Source organism: Podarcis pityusensis (genome assembly GCF_964106645.2).
Source record: "Podarcis pityusensis genome assembly, chromosome: 6".
Classification (NCBI taxonomy): domain Eukaryota; kingdom Metazoa; phylum Chordata; class Lepidosauria; order Squamata; family Lacertidae; genus Podarcis; species Podarcis pityusensis.
Window position 1 is genome coordinate 95510287 of NC_138030.1, and position 13251 is coordinate 95523537.

General features: G+C 45.3%; 1 protein-coding gene across 1 annotated transcript; it reads left to right on the forward strand.

Moving 5' to 3' along the window:
- Positions 1–442: 442 nt before the first annotated feature.
- On the forward strand, positions 443–10506 carry SERPINC1 (serpin family C member 1). The gene is given in 8 exon segments (XM_081012247.1): positions 443–606; positions 1671–2049; positions 5208–5346; positions 5349–5422; positions 6711–6848; positions 7444–7837; positions 9473–9537; positions 10209–10506. Coding segments are annotated over 8 exon segments (1512 nt in total). The 5' UTR covers positions 443–457; the 3' UTR covers positions 10383–10506.
- Positions 10507–13251: the final 2745 nt, after the last annotated feature.

Consider the following 13251-nt stretch of genomic DNA (forward strand, 5'->3'; position numbering starts at 1 on the left):
TGCAAGCAATACTTATTTTTATGAAACCGTTCTGGGGGTAGGCATGCTTCTCATGTGAGTGCTCTTAAAAGCAGGCTGGCTGGGCGTTCCCTTCCTCTCTATGTTGTCATCCCATAGCTGCCACCTTTAAGACCAGGAAAGGCCATGTGTTGCAAAGAGGAGGGCTGGCTTGCGAAACTGCTTTCTCCCAGGAAAAAGGAGTAGGATTACATTGCTTTATTCATATTGCGTGTTTTCAACAAAATGAACGAAGAATAGTTTTAAGAAATAAAACAGAGCTGCTTTCTCCTGCTGCTGCTTCTCCAGTGCTGCTGGGTCTTTCTGCAGTTTCGTATGTGCAGTATATATCCAGACATTCCCACATTGAGTTGAACATTAAATCGCCTCTCAGATCAAACATTGCTTGGCCTCCCTCTTTGTTTAACCTGCTTCAGCTGGTCATTCTCCTTTGACCTCCATGGCCTTCCCACCCCCTTTTCCCTTGTTTTGGCTCTGGCTGAGTAGAAGGAACACTCTTACTGACTGGGATGAACTTTGCCAAAAGCAAGCAAACCAGCCATTTGCTCACCCTGCCTTAAGAGGAGAGAAAGCCCCAGCAAGGAGGAGGTAAGAGATCCCAGTTCTTGAAGGTTTCTTTAAATCGGAGCCAGCCCAGCCAGGTGAGGTCACCTGCCTCAGGTGGTGGAGTTTGGGGTACTATTAAAAGACAGCAAAGGGGTAGTTCCCTCAATTATTAGTAAAGCCTTACCTCAGTGGGGCAGCCATTTGAATTTTTGCACTAAACTGTTTGGGCATGCTGTAGAAAAAAGGTGATTAATTGTGGAACATGATACAGGTATATAAGATGGAGAAAAACTACCGGTACTCTTATCCACAACATGCACCTTCTCATAATACAACTTTGGGCCACCCAGTGAAACTGTGAAAGATTAAGGCGAAGCAAAAGAAGGTGCTCTGCCATACAATGCAAAGTTAAACTCTTAATTTGTGACCACAAAATGTAGCAGTGAAGGGTCTGGCCAATTTTGATGGCTTTAAAAAGGGGATTTGGTGGATTCAAGGAAGATAAGACTGTTGATGGCTGCATTATGCCTCAAAGGCACAATTGGGGCAAACAGGTAATTTTAGACGCTGGACTTAATGGCCTTACTTGGGGGAGGGGTGGCTTTTAGACACTCAGATAATCATAGAAACAGAGTTGGAAGGGACCCCAAGGTTCATCTAGTCCAACCCCCTGCAAGGCAGTCACATGTATTACTTCAGTTGTGAAGCATGCAATTAACATTTCTCTCCCCACTCCCCCCTGGCATTCCATGCTTTACAATTGTTTCTACATCCTGAATGCATTAGAGCAAAAGAATAAAAAATAAAATTGCTAATCCCAATTAAAAGAGCAAACGAATATGTCCAGTTCTGCATTTTAAACTCTCTTAGATTACAGCACCATCATTACAGGAGTAAAATGCAGTTTGCTGCATCTGTCTTGCTCCTGAACTCATTCATTGAGGAATAAGCACCATTTTGCTTACTCTCTGATTTCCTGCACTAAGATACTTCCTGGGTGGCTGTTTCAGCAGGAAGTACCGTAGGTGGTTTATCTGTATGCATGCTCATTTATGTTTGAGAAAGCTGGATCTCTTCATCTTTAGTCCACCCCCTCTTGCTTACAGGAAGATGCAGCTCCCACTACTTCTTCTCATCTGTATGTTGTCTGCTGTAACTCCACACCACCATTTAGTGAAGGATGTATGCACTGCCAAGCCAAAGGATATCCCTGTAAACCCTATGTGTATCTACCGCAACCCAGATAAGAAGGCCCAAGAGGCTGCAGCCTCTGGGCCGAGTCAAGAGAACCTTCCCAGCTCCACCAACCCACGTGTCTGGGAGTTGTCCAAGGCCAATTCTCGCTTTGCTGCCCTCTTCTACAAGAATCTGACCAGCTCCAGGAATGCCAATGAGAACATCTTCTTGTCACCCCTCAGCATCTCCACAGCCTTTGCCATGACTAAGCTGGGAGCCTGTGGCAACACCCTCCAGCAGCTAATGGAGGTAACGTGGGGGCAGGGTTATGTGGGGGCAGCCTTCTTGCATAAGACTGAACTGGAGTGTTTCCTTTCGGAAGACTCAACGATTTCCACTCTATGCTTGGTTGTTAATCTTTCCACATGGTTTTTAGGTATTGGTTCAGTAAAGTAAAGGTAAAGGGACCCCTGACCATTAGGTCCAGTTGTGACCGACTCTGGGGTTGCGGAGCTCATCTCACTTTATTGGCCGAGGGAGCCGGTGTACAGCTTCCGGGTCATGTGGCCAGCATGACTAAGCCCTTCTGGAGAACCAGAGCAGCACATGGAAATGCCGTTTACCTTCCCGCCGGAGCGGAACCTATTTATCTACTTGCACTTTGACGTGCTTTGGAACTGCTAGGTTGGAAGGAGCAGGGACCGAGCAACGGGAGCTCACCCCGTTGCGGGGATTTGAACCGCCGACCTTCTGATCAGCAAGCCCTAGGCTCTGTGGTTTAACCCACAGCGCCACCTGCGTCCCTTAAAGCTCATCTAAAACCATAGGCCACCATGAATAAAGAATATCACAGATCAGCATGTTGCATATAGGGCAGTTGTGCAAACAGAACAAGTGCCCATCAAACAACAAGACTCCCGCCCCTTTCCCCCCCTCTCATGTGTCCCTAAATCTGCACTGGAAGGTCATACAGCTTTAAGTGGGATATCTCAGGTTGACAGAAGCCACCCTGGCTACTGATCCCAATCCAGAATGTCCTGCTTTGGCTCCAATGCTCTGGCCGTGCCTTGTCCCCGTCACTCTTAGTATCTCAGCTCACAGTCAGAGGTAAACTGGCCTCCCCCGGGCAACTGAGTGAGATACTTGATGACCTCTCCGCTGCGTCTCCCGGCAGGCTAGGTCATAAACCGGCGATTTCCCTCATTAGATGTGAGGAAAACACACCCTCTGCTTCTCTGCTTCTCTCCCTCCCTGCATTCTCCCCAGGGAGGGGAAATGAGACAGACAGGAGTCCTATTTACATGTTTTATTCCTGTCACTCAGCAGTACATAGAAATGCGACTGCACCCTTCAGTCTCCATCAGAAGAGTCACACACTCCTCCCCTGCACTTCCAGCACAGGTCACATGACACTCTGAGCTAACATCCGGTGCTCAGTACAGAGAATAGGCTCCACCTTTTCTCCAACAGTACATCTGCAAAACATAACATCCTGTTTTGCATTCCAGCCATCTGGAGCTGGCTTTTGCCTTGGTGCTTTTTCCCAACACTTCTGTTGTGGCACTTCTAGAAGCTGACGTCCAAAAGTACGTCTCTGGCACCGGCTGAAGAGGAGGAGGCCGCAGCTTCCCCTAGGCTGTGTGGACTGGCACTGCGCCTCCCAAGACCATGTGGACCAGCGCAGGCTTCCCAGCGTCTCCCGAGGCACACCTCCTAGATCTGTACATACAAATTTAAGTTCTGAAAATCATAAGCTTTCAGTTACCAAAAACAAGACAAGCTTTTCATCCTTGTAACTATGGATTGTGATTTGTTTGGAATGTCGGGTCCACATCAGGCAAACGGGCATATCCACCTGGAGGCCCATATATCTCTAAACCATGAGTTCTCCAGGGCTGTTACTCAGTGGGGCTTGTGCAGGAGGACTTGCAGGTGGACAGTGCTCTCCAGGGGCGTAGCTAGCTACTCTAGGACCCAGAACGGTGGGGGTGGGGCAAGCCCCTTATGGGGGCACGGCGGCGACCCGCTCAAGGGGGCGCTGTGGCAAACTGCCCACAGAGTCTGCCTGGTGGACACAAGCCCCACATGTCATTCCCAGTGCTGCCCCACCCAGTGGATGGACCGTACCCCCCGTACCCCCCTTCCTACGCCCCTGGTGCTCTCCCTTGTCTCTTCCATCAACATATGCTGAGCAGTCTCATAGATTCCCTCCCCCAAGGGACAGAGGGGAAATTGTGCTCTCCCCCCGCAAATAACATGTTTCATCTTGAAAACTAAAGCTTCCTCCAGACTCTTGGTATTTTGCTGGAGAAATTCAAGTACATACCAGAACTTTAGGGCTGTTCAGTTAAAGTGGATGAAAGGGCTCTCTTGCCCTAGCACAACAAATCCAGTTTAAGAAAGAAAATGACATTTTGTGATCAGGAAAGTGATGAGGAAAGATGTGTAAACACACCAGAAGCGGAATGTCCATTGTCATAGAACTACCCCACAAACAAATCAGTACAAATGCTGAGTAAATACCAGACATAGTTTGACCATTGTGGAAACTTAATGTCAGGAAATCAGGATGAATGCAGAATAAACAGTGTAGAGTAACCAGCCTCATATAAGCATATTTGAGTCAAATTAATGCATGAAGGGGTTAAAGCAGACATCCCTAACCTGCAGCCCTCCAGATGTTTTGGCCTACAACTCCCATGATCCCAAGCTAACAGGACCAGTGGTCAGGGATGATGGGAATTGTAGTCCAAAACATCTGGAGGGCTGAAGGTTGGGGATGCCTGGGTTAAAGCCAGAAAGTAGAGCTTAGCCTAGGTCACTTCCCCTCACCTTAGGAGGAAATGGGCAACCAAGCCTTTCATTGTCTCAGTCTACATGTGAAATTGGTTGTGTAAGGAGCTCTGAGCTGCTCCCTCCAACCACATGGCTTTATCAACAAGAATGCAATCTGAAACTAGCCTTTTTCTATACCAGTGGTTTAAGAACTTGTACCATTTTGTAATCAAGCAATATTTTACTGCCTGTGCAACTTTTTCTGACTGCTGTATGGAAAAGTACATGAATCTGGCCTTTGAATAGTTTTGTAACGTAACCATTTTATAAGTTCCCAAACATGTGGTCTGTCTGTGAGGTAGGGAAGTGGGATACTTAGGAACTCACTGGAAGGGCACATTCTATTATATTTCCATCTTTTCTTTGCTGCATGTTTTGCCATGTTGAATCTCTGCTGGGGTTCTTGCCTCAAACTTGGGTCTAGGCTTCCAGGATCCCAACAAACAGAGTAGTAGCCAAGTGCATTATAAGCTATGGTAGACTAAAAAAGTCTGCCGCTTCAGACGCATCGTTTGGAAATACAGTGGTACCTCGGGTTACAGATGCTTCTGGTTACAGAGGTTTCAGGTTACAGACTCCGCTAACCCTGAAATAGTACCTTGGGTTAAGAACTTTACTTCCTGTTTTTCCAGGTTTTTCAGTTTGACACCATTTCAGAAAAGACATCAGATCAGATCCACTTCTTCTTTGCCAAACTTAACTGCCGACTTTACAAGAAAGCCAACAAATCATCAGAGTTGGTGTCAGCCAACCGCCTCTTTGGGGAAAAGTCTTCAGCTTCAATGAAACCTATCAGAATGTTAGTGAGGTGGTTTATGGAGCTAAACTCTGGCCTTTGAACTTCAAAGTGAGTCATAAATGTGATGATGCTATTAAGAGGTGTGAATATATTTCTTATTCTCTTAGACATTTCTTAACTTGAATGATAAATACTGATTTTTGCAAACTAGAAGTTAACACAGGGTTTTATTTTGTTTTGTTGCTGTTTGGGAGCTTAGTCCCCCCTCCACGCTCCACATTCACTTTTGCTCCTCAAATGACTCACATCCCAGCCTCCATCCAGACCTGATTTCCTCCTCCTCTTTGCCCCCTCCTACTGGGCTGCCCTGCGCCTCCCAGCACTTTGCAACTTTACTTGATTTGTTCAGTGGTAATATTTTCTAATTCTGTACTAATTTACTTCTGGATTTGGCTGCTGTTATGGACAAGTTATAAGGTTGCCTTTTTCTTAATGAATTGTTATGATGGAAAAAATGGAATAAAAACGTTATGGAGAACTGTTCGGTGTGAATTAAGATTTTCACACCTATGGTTTTTACTTTTGGGGCTTTGGCTTAGAGTCGTTCTCTGGATTTTTTCTGTTTATTTCAGAAAATGCATTCGTTTCATAAAATTTACATACTACTTGACTGTAACCCCACCCCTGAAGCAGTTTCCATGTCAACCAGACATTGTCACAAGTCATCAATAAGCTGCATTTAAGACAGCGTATGCTACAAAATATGCTTCCACCCCTCCCCTATGGTGTTACTCTGTTATTTCATTGGTGTTGGCTTAGCCATATTACCTCCCCACTCATATACAGGTCCTATTCTTTTTACAGAAGGTCAAGACAAATGGGGTCCATTGAATTTCCCTTGAAGTTCCAGAACTGCAAACTACTACCAAGGAAATTCTCTCTCGCAGTCAGAAACTGCTGTGATTTGAGCACAGTTGCCCTGCAAGGTGCATTCATTTACAGTGGCATTCACTTATAAACACAGCCGCATCCCTTAGTGCACATGTGAGTGCTACTTATGCCCATACTGCATTTTTATTGGTTTTTTAATCCTCCAATTCTGTCAACTGGCCAAGAGGACAATTTTTACTGACCTGCATAGTTTTGGCTGGTTGGTAACCATGACTTTGGACACATGACCAACCACATGTTTTTTCCAAATAGGCTGATGGTCTTGTCTCCAGTTCTTTATTGAAAGGTATTATGTCCTTTACTGTAGGTGTTGAACAATAGTACTGAGGGACTGTGGTTGAGAAATTCTATTAGCTTTGAACCAAATTAAATAATTAAACATCTGAATAGGTTTTCTGGTAGAATGTGAGATTTCATAGAGCCTTTTCTATGTCCCACGTTTCAGGAGAAGCCAGAATTATCTAGGGCACTCATTAATGATTGGGTGGCAAATAAAACAGAGAAGCTCATCAAGAATGTGATCCCGGAAGGAGGCATTGATGCCCTCACCGTTTTGGTACTAGTCAACACTATTTACTTTAAGGTATGGAAAAGTCACAAGAGTGACATGCTTGAACTGATGGTTTAAAACCCACTCACAGAGGGAAGAGGGGCTGTTGATGGAAGGAGAAAATTATTTTCTGAAACCAAGCCTAGCTATGTTCCTGACGGCAGTGCGTGTGGCAGCCATGCCCCATGATGATGCTGGCTTCACAAAATTGACTGAGAGGCCGATGGCAGGAATATAGCTAGTCTGCAGAGTGGATGAGGAGTGGATGAGGAGTTGTGAGGGAGCATTGTCTGATTGCCTGCCCAATTGTAAACATCAGTGGGAATGGAAGTGAGATCATCAGTTTGTGTATCTGAAGCCTGTTTCTGTCATGATCCCTCTCAGTGGGCACTCGCTCAAGACATCTGAACATGAAATAGTTACTTCTGAACCTGTCTTAACAAAGATGGGGTTCCCCCCCAAATCTTCAGATGCTTTTGTGTAGATCCCAATCCATTTCAGTGATACAGAGCCATGTGTGGTAATTATTCCAGATTAATAATTTCCTCGTAGGGAGTAAACCTGCTGGGTAGTCCAGATCCCTGGCTTCTGACTGATTGTTCGCTTTTATTTTAATGCATTAACCCAGGGCCACTGGAAATCAAAGTTCGAGCTCGAAAATACAAAGGTGGAGACCTTTTACAGAAATGGTTCTGGGCCTTGCCCTGTGCCTACCATGTATCAGGAAGCGACATTCAAGCACGCCTCTATTGCAAGCTCCAAAGTGCAGGTCCTGGAGCTGCCCTACAAAGGAGATGACATCACCATGGTGCTCATCCTGCCCTTTGCACAGACCCCCCTGGCAGAAGTGGAACAGGGGCTGACAGCCGAGAAGCTGGAAGGCTGGCTGAATGTCCTGAGAGAGGTCTCCATCTCAGTGCATCTGCCCCGCTTCCGTGTGGAGGACAGCTTCAGCCTGAAGGAGAAGCTAAAGCAGATGGGTCTGAAGGATCTTTTCAGACTGGAAGACGCCAATCTGCCAGGTGAGTCTTGAAGGGCTCCTGTGCTTGGAAAGAGGATAGGATGCCCCTCTGCCCTTCCAAGTAACCACCCTCAGCGTAACATTTTATGCATAGAAACTCACACCTGGCAAAAAATGTTTATGCTGTTAAAAAATAAAGGGGGGGGCACATTCCGTTTCAAAGATCCTGGAGGTTAACAACTTGGATTCCTAAGATTCTCATATTTTATTTCAAAGCATAACAACTTTCTAGACCTCCTTATTGTAAAAACGTCCTTCCTTGGAGGTTTTTAAGCAGAGATTGGATGGGCATCTGTCATGGATGCTTGAGTTGAGATTCCTGCATTGCAGGGGGTTGGACTAGATGACCCTTGGGGTCCCTTCCAACTCTACAATTCTATGATTCTATATGTTGGCATACCTGTGTTTGGTCTCAGGAAGTTCATGGAGCTTCTACGTTCTGCTTGTCACTCTAAGATCTGTAGTCACGTACTATATGTTCTCTGCCCCTTTATTTACCGGCACCACTTCTCTTGTTGCCACACTGATGCTGTCATGAAAGATCCAAAACCTTCAAATAGTAAAGACTGACTTCAAAATAATATATCCAGTTTTAACAATCATATGCAAAACTTTGCTTATATGCTACCTCCCTGCCCCAGGCCACACACACAATTTATTAGGAATAGCCTTGGTCTCATTACCATGAGAGACAAAATAAAAGTAGCCTCTCCAGATTTTCTAAGAATGTATACCAAAAAGTAAAAAATAAGCACATGGTAAAAACAACCCTAATTATAAAACTAAACAAACTTCTTTACAATTATATTTTTTGCCCTGGTTTTGAAAGCCCACCGTCCCCAGGTGTATTTGAGCATCTGGTGGATAAAATGAAAGTCTTGCCCTGAAACTCCTGATTATATCAGGTGTTGGGGGGTGTCTTTGGCCCCCCAGATTTTGCTGAACTACAACTCCCATCAGCCTCAGCCAGCATTAGCAATAGTCAGATGTGATGGCAAGTTGTAGGTCAGCAACTTCTGGAGGCCAGAGATTCCCCACACCTGGTTTATATGATCCATCAGTTCAGACCGTCAACATGCATACAATCTCTAAGGTCCAGTTCAGAAGTCCATCTTGTGCCACTTTGAATTGGGGGATAGAAGTCCATCACCATATGCTGGAGGGCATTCTAGCTACAGCCTGCTCTAGGCCTTCTAGTGCATTCCTTCTCTTCTGCAATCAATTTTAGCCAGGTTTGTGATGCAGCTGCTGCAGCTTCCTTCCTTCCTTCCCCTCTCTCTTTCTCTCTCTCTCTCACACACACACAAACACATGGCTCCCACCTTTTGCATCCTCTCTACAGCTTCTCATGCAATGAGAAGCAGTGCCATAAGTGTATATATTCCATCACAGGGGTGCCAACTTGAATAAAATATTTGAGGGGGGGCAGGTAAGCCCCCCACCACAGAATTGATCACATGATGTGGCTGGTGTTTGTGTGTGTGCGCGCACACACTCTCTCTCTCTCTCTCTCACCATTTGCTGGTCATTTCTCCACAGACTCAATGCTTAATAGCCACATCATAAACTCCCCAATAGGCAGCTTGCACTCCCCCAATTTATACTGTAATTTTACTGTAATTCTTGTCTTTTTCAGGGATAATTTCAGGTGCCCGGAGGGATGTTTTTGTATCTGAAGCATTCCACAAAGCCTCTCTAGAGGTAAGTCGGTGCTGTTCTCATTGCCGCTTTCAACCACCTTTCAGGCAGCTCCAGCACTCACACACAGGGGCTATCTCAAAGGCATTTATGTTGTAGCAGGTTGTTTAGGAGAGACATTTCCACAATTGTATGAGAAAAGGGCGGATGCCTCAAAATGGTGATTGCCCACTATATACCTTCCAACATTTGTCCGATGAAAATAGGGACATCCCATTGCTCCAACGTATATAAAAATATAATAAAACATTTAAAAACTTCCCTATACAGAATTGCATTCAGATGGCTCGGGGTCAGATAACTCCATATCCTCCAGCATTTCTCCAGTGGAAATAGGGACAGTCTAAGGAAAAGTGGGACATTCCAGGATCAAATCAGAAACTGGGACGGCTTCTCTAAATCAGGGACATCCCTGGGAAACAGGACACTTGGAGAGTCTGCCACTATACTTTTGAGCAGCATATGTATATATTTCAAAATCTGCTTCCCAAGTAATCAGGGGGGCACCTATTTAGTTGATTAATCTAACCAGTTAGTAAATGAAACATGCAACCCTAGTTATGTTCTCAAGGTATAGGGCATTATGGAAGAAGAAAGCCCTTATTTCTATTGGTCTCCAGTGCAATTGCTCTTGAAAACGTGTGGCCTAAATTCTGTGCATCTTTGATTGGCAGGTGAATGAAGAAGGCAGCGAGGCAGCTGCTTCCACAGCAGTCATGATCACAGGCCGTTCATTTCCTTTGAACAAACTTGCCTTCAATGCTAACAGACCTTTCTTGGTGCTCATACGGGAAGTTGACATCAATGCCATTCTCTTCCTGGGCAGAGTAGCCAATCCCTGCTCTTAACACCTCAGGTTGTTTTTCAGTGGTCCTCCTCCTGTTTTGAAACAGCTAATAAAAAGGTATCATTGCTGTATCTCTCTTATAGTATGACATGTTCTCAAATTACAACTAAACCTATTCTTACTCAGCTGTGCGTTTTGACTCTGAAATGCCTCCATCATTATTATTCTGTTATTATTTTTTTATTAAATTTGTTTACCGCAGGGCAGTTCATGACATAAAGTTACAATATAAAAACACAAATATATAAAAATGCATAATAAAAACAAAAGCAAAGACAACCCAAAAATTCCTCCTTCCACAACAGGAAGACTTGCAGGACAATCTGCAGAGGCGAAGGCACCATCTGCTTGCATATTGTGTGTCTTCCCTCTTTCATGTCTTTCTTTTTCCATCTGTCCTTCCTGGCTAGCAGCATTTTCTTTTTCTTTGAAAATCTGAGTCTTGGAAGAATAAATTCAAGATACAAAGATTTGTTTCTCACAATTTACTACACACACCTGCCTCTTCAGCTATGTTTAGAGACAGTAGTTTATTAACTGGTGGTACCTTAATTTAGGGACGCGGGTGGCGCTGTGGGTAAAACCTCAGTGCCTAGGACTTGCCGATCGCATGGTCGGCGGTTCGAATCTCCGTGACGGGGTGAGCGCCCGTCTTTCGGTCCCAGCTCCTGCCCACCTAGCAGTTCGAAAGCACCCCTAAGTGCAAGTAGATAAATAGGTACCACTTTATAGCGGGAAGGTAAACGGCGTTTCCGTGTGCTGCGCTGGTGCTGGCTCGCCAGAGCAGCTTCATCACGCTGGCCACGTGACCCGGAAGTGTCTCCGGACAGCGCTGGCCCCCGGCTTCTTAAGTGAGATGGGCGCACAACCCTAGAGTCGGACACGACTGGCCCGTACGGGCAGGGGTACCTTTACCTTTACCTTTACTTAACCTTTAAGATGGCAGATGTTTGGAGAGGTTAGCTGCACCACAAGAGGGGTGTATTGGGGAATGATCCCTCCCCCAGCCGCCCTGCGAATAACATGGCCACTCTATTCCTAAAGACCAGGAACAGCGTGCGAGCTATTTGGAAGCCATTCCCAACTGATGACAGCTTTACCGAATAAACAGTTGGCTATGCAAATTTGAATTCTAACTTGTTGACTTTGATTAATAAAATGAAGGCCCCAAGTCCCATTAATGGAGGTTGATCACAGATACAAGGTATAGCAAATGGGGTATCAAAACAAAAAACACCCTGCCTGCCCCATGGTGTATATAGCAATCTGTGCATTTATTTCCACCTAAGAACAGTGGAAGCATTGAAGAGCACTGGAAGAGCACTCAAGATCCTACTTGCACCTTGAACTGAAATGAATTCTACTTTCCGTATATGCTGCCTGATTCTATGCATATTTACTCAGAAGTGATAATCCTTTAGTTCCATGTACCTTGCATCCTTGTAATTGTGCATAGGATACAGCTTTAGAGCGTTTCTTTAGCGGTTGCCATCTTAGCAACATTTTTGAATTGCTGAAGAAGATGGCTGTTATCTTAGTTGTTCATTAAAGCCCATGCTGTGGTTTTTGGAAGAGCCTTTGCCACAGAAGCGAATGATATTATAGGGCTGCAATCCATGGACAATGGCAAAACCAGGAAGGATAGGTTGTACAACTTGTGACCCAAGAAAGCAAACACAGCCTACCACTCATATTTTGTTTTGCACTTGACAACTTTCCTGGTGGACCACTGTACATAGCTTTTTGCTTGGTGACAGAGTGATTAACGGCATGAGGCATGTACGAAGCTACCACTGTGAAAGCTGAATGATTTCAGCTTGTCCACGAAGACCAGTGAGGGGCTCCAATAAATTGAAAAGACATGCGAAAACTGACTTTGCGTGAGTAGTGAACCTTAGTTTGGGGTGTATGGGTTGTTAGGCGAGGGGCACTGCCTCCGGTATGCTCCTTCAGGGCTAGTTTGCACACCTTTGGTCCCCACCTTGCATTCAGTTCTCACCTGTGGTACCTACAAGCTGTCAGCATGCAACAGCAGCCACAGCCTGGGAATAGCTTCGACTGACAGACTTCACCAGATGAGGGTGGCTGATGGGTCTTAAACCTTGGTGAGCTAAGGACTTCCCTGCATGCAAAGACAGGCTCCAGCAGATTGGGTGGATGAAACCAAGAGCGGGCCCAACGATCAAGAATGCAGTTTCCGCATGTGCTGTAGAGGGAAGTGAGGGGCAGACAGGGCTCATCAATCAGGGAAGGCAGTCCATCTAGAGAAGGAAAACTCTGATCCTCCATCTCCACTGCCTTGCAGGACATCTTTGGGAGAAGAAAAGGCTAAGGAGTAAACCCTTAGGAGTAAATCTGGAGTGAAGTCCCTAAGATGGTTGGATGGCGTCTTGTATGCCTCCTTCCGGCAACTCCTGCAGCCAAGCTGGTGCCAAAAGTATTGTTCCGCTTTCCTTTGGGCCACATCAGTGAGGCTGATCTTGTCATTTGGGCAGCTCAGGACCTCCATCCACACTGCCCAGGCTTGTGCACTGGGGAGGTCACTTCAGTGCTGCTAACATACCGGTTTGACTTCACCCCTGGAGGTGCACTCCATCGTCTCGCAAGACAGATGGGTGGCAACAAAAAACCTTAGTTTGGGGACTGTTAAATGGAAGAGGTGGTACACAGGGCTGTGGACAGACAGCCAAACAAAAGACAGTGCACTCCAGTTATGAGTATTAAACCATTTAATTCTCAAACCACTCACATGCATAACATTTCTTTTACACAGTGTTAAAGAGGAAAATGCATTTGTTTTAAAATACAAACAGAATTTCAAGTATACATTTATAGAATTTTTCAGAGTCCTAACCCAGTTTCTAAGTTTC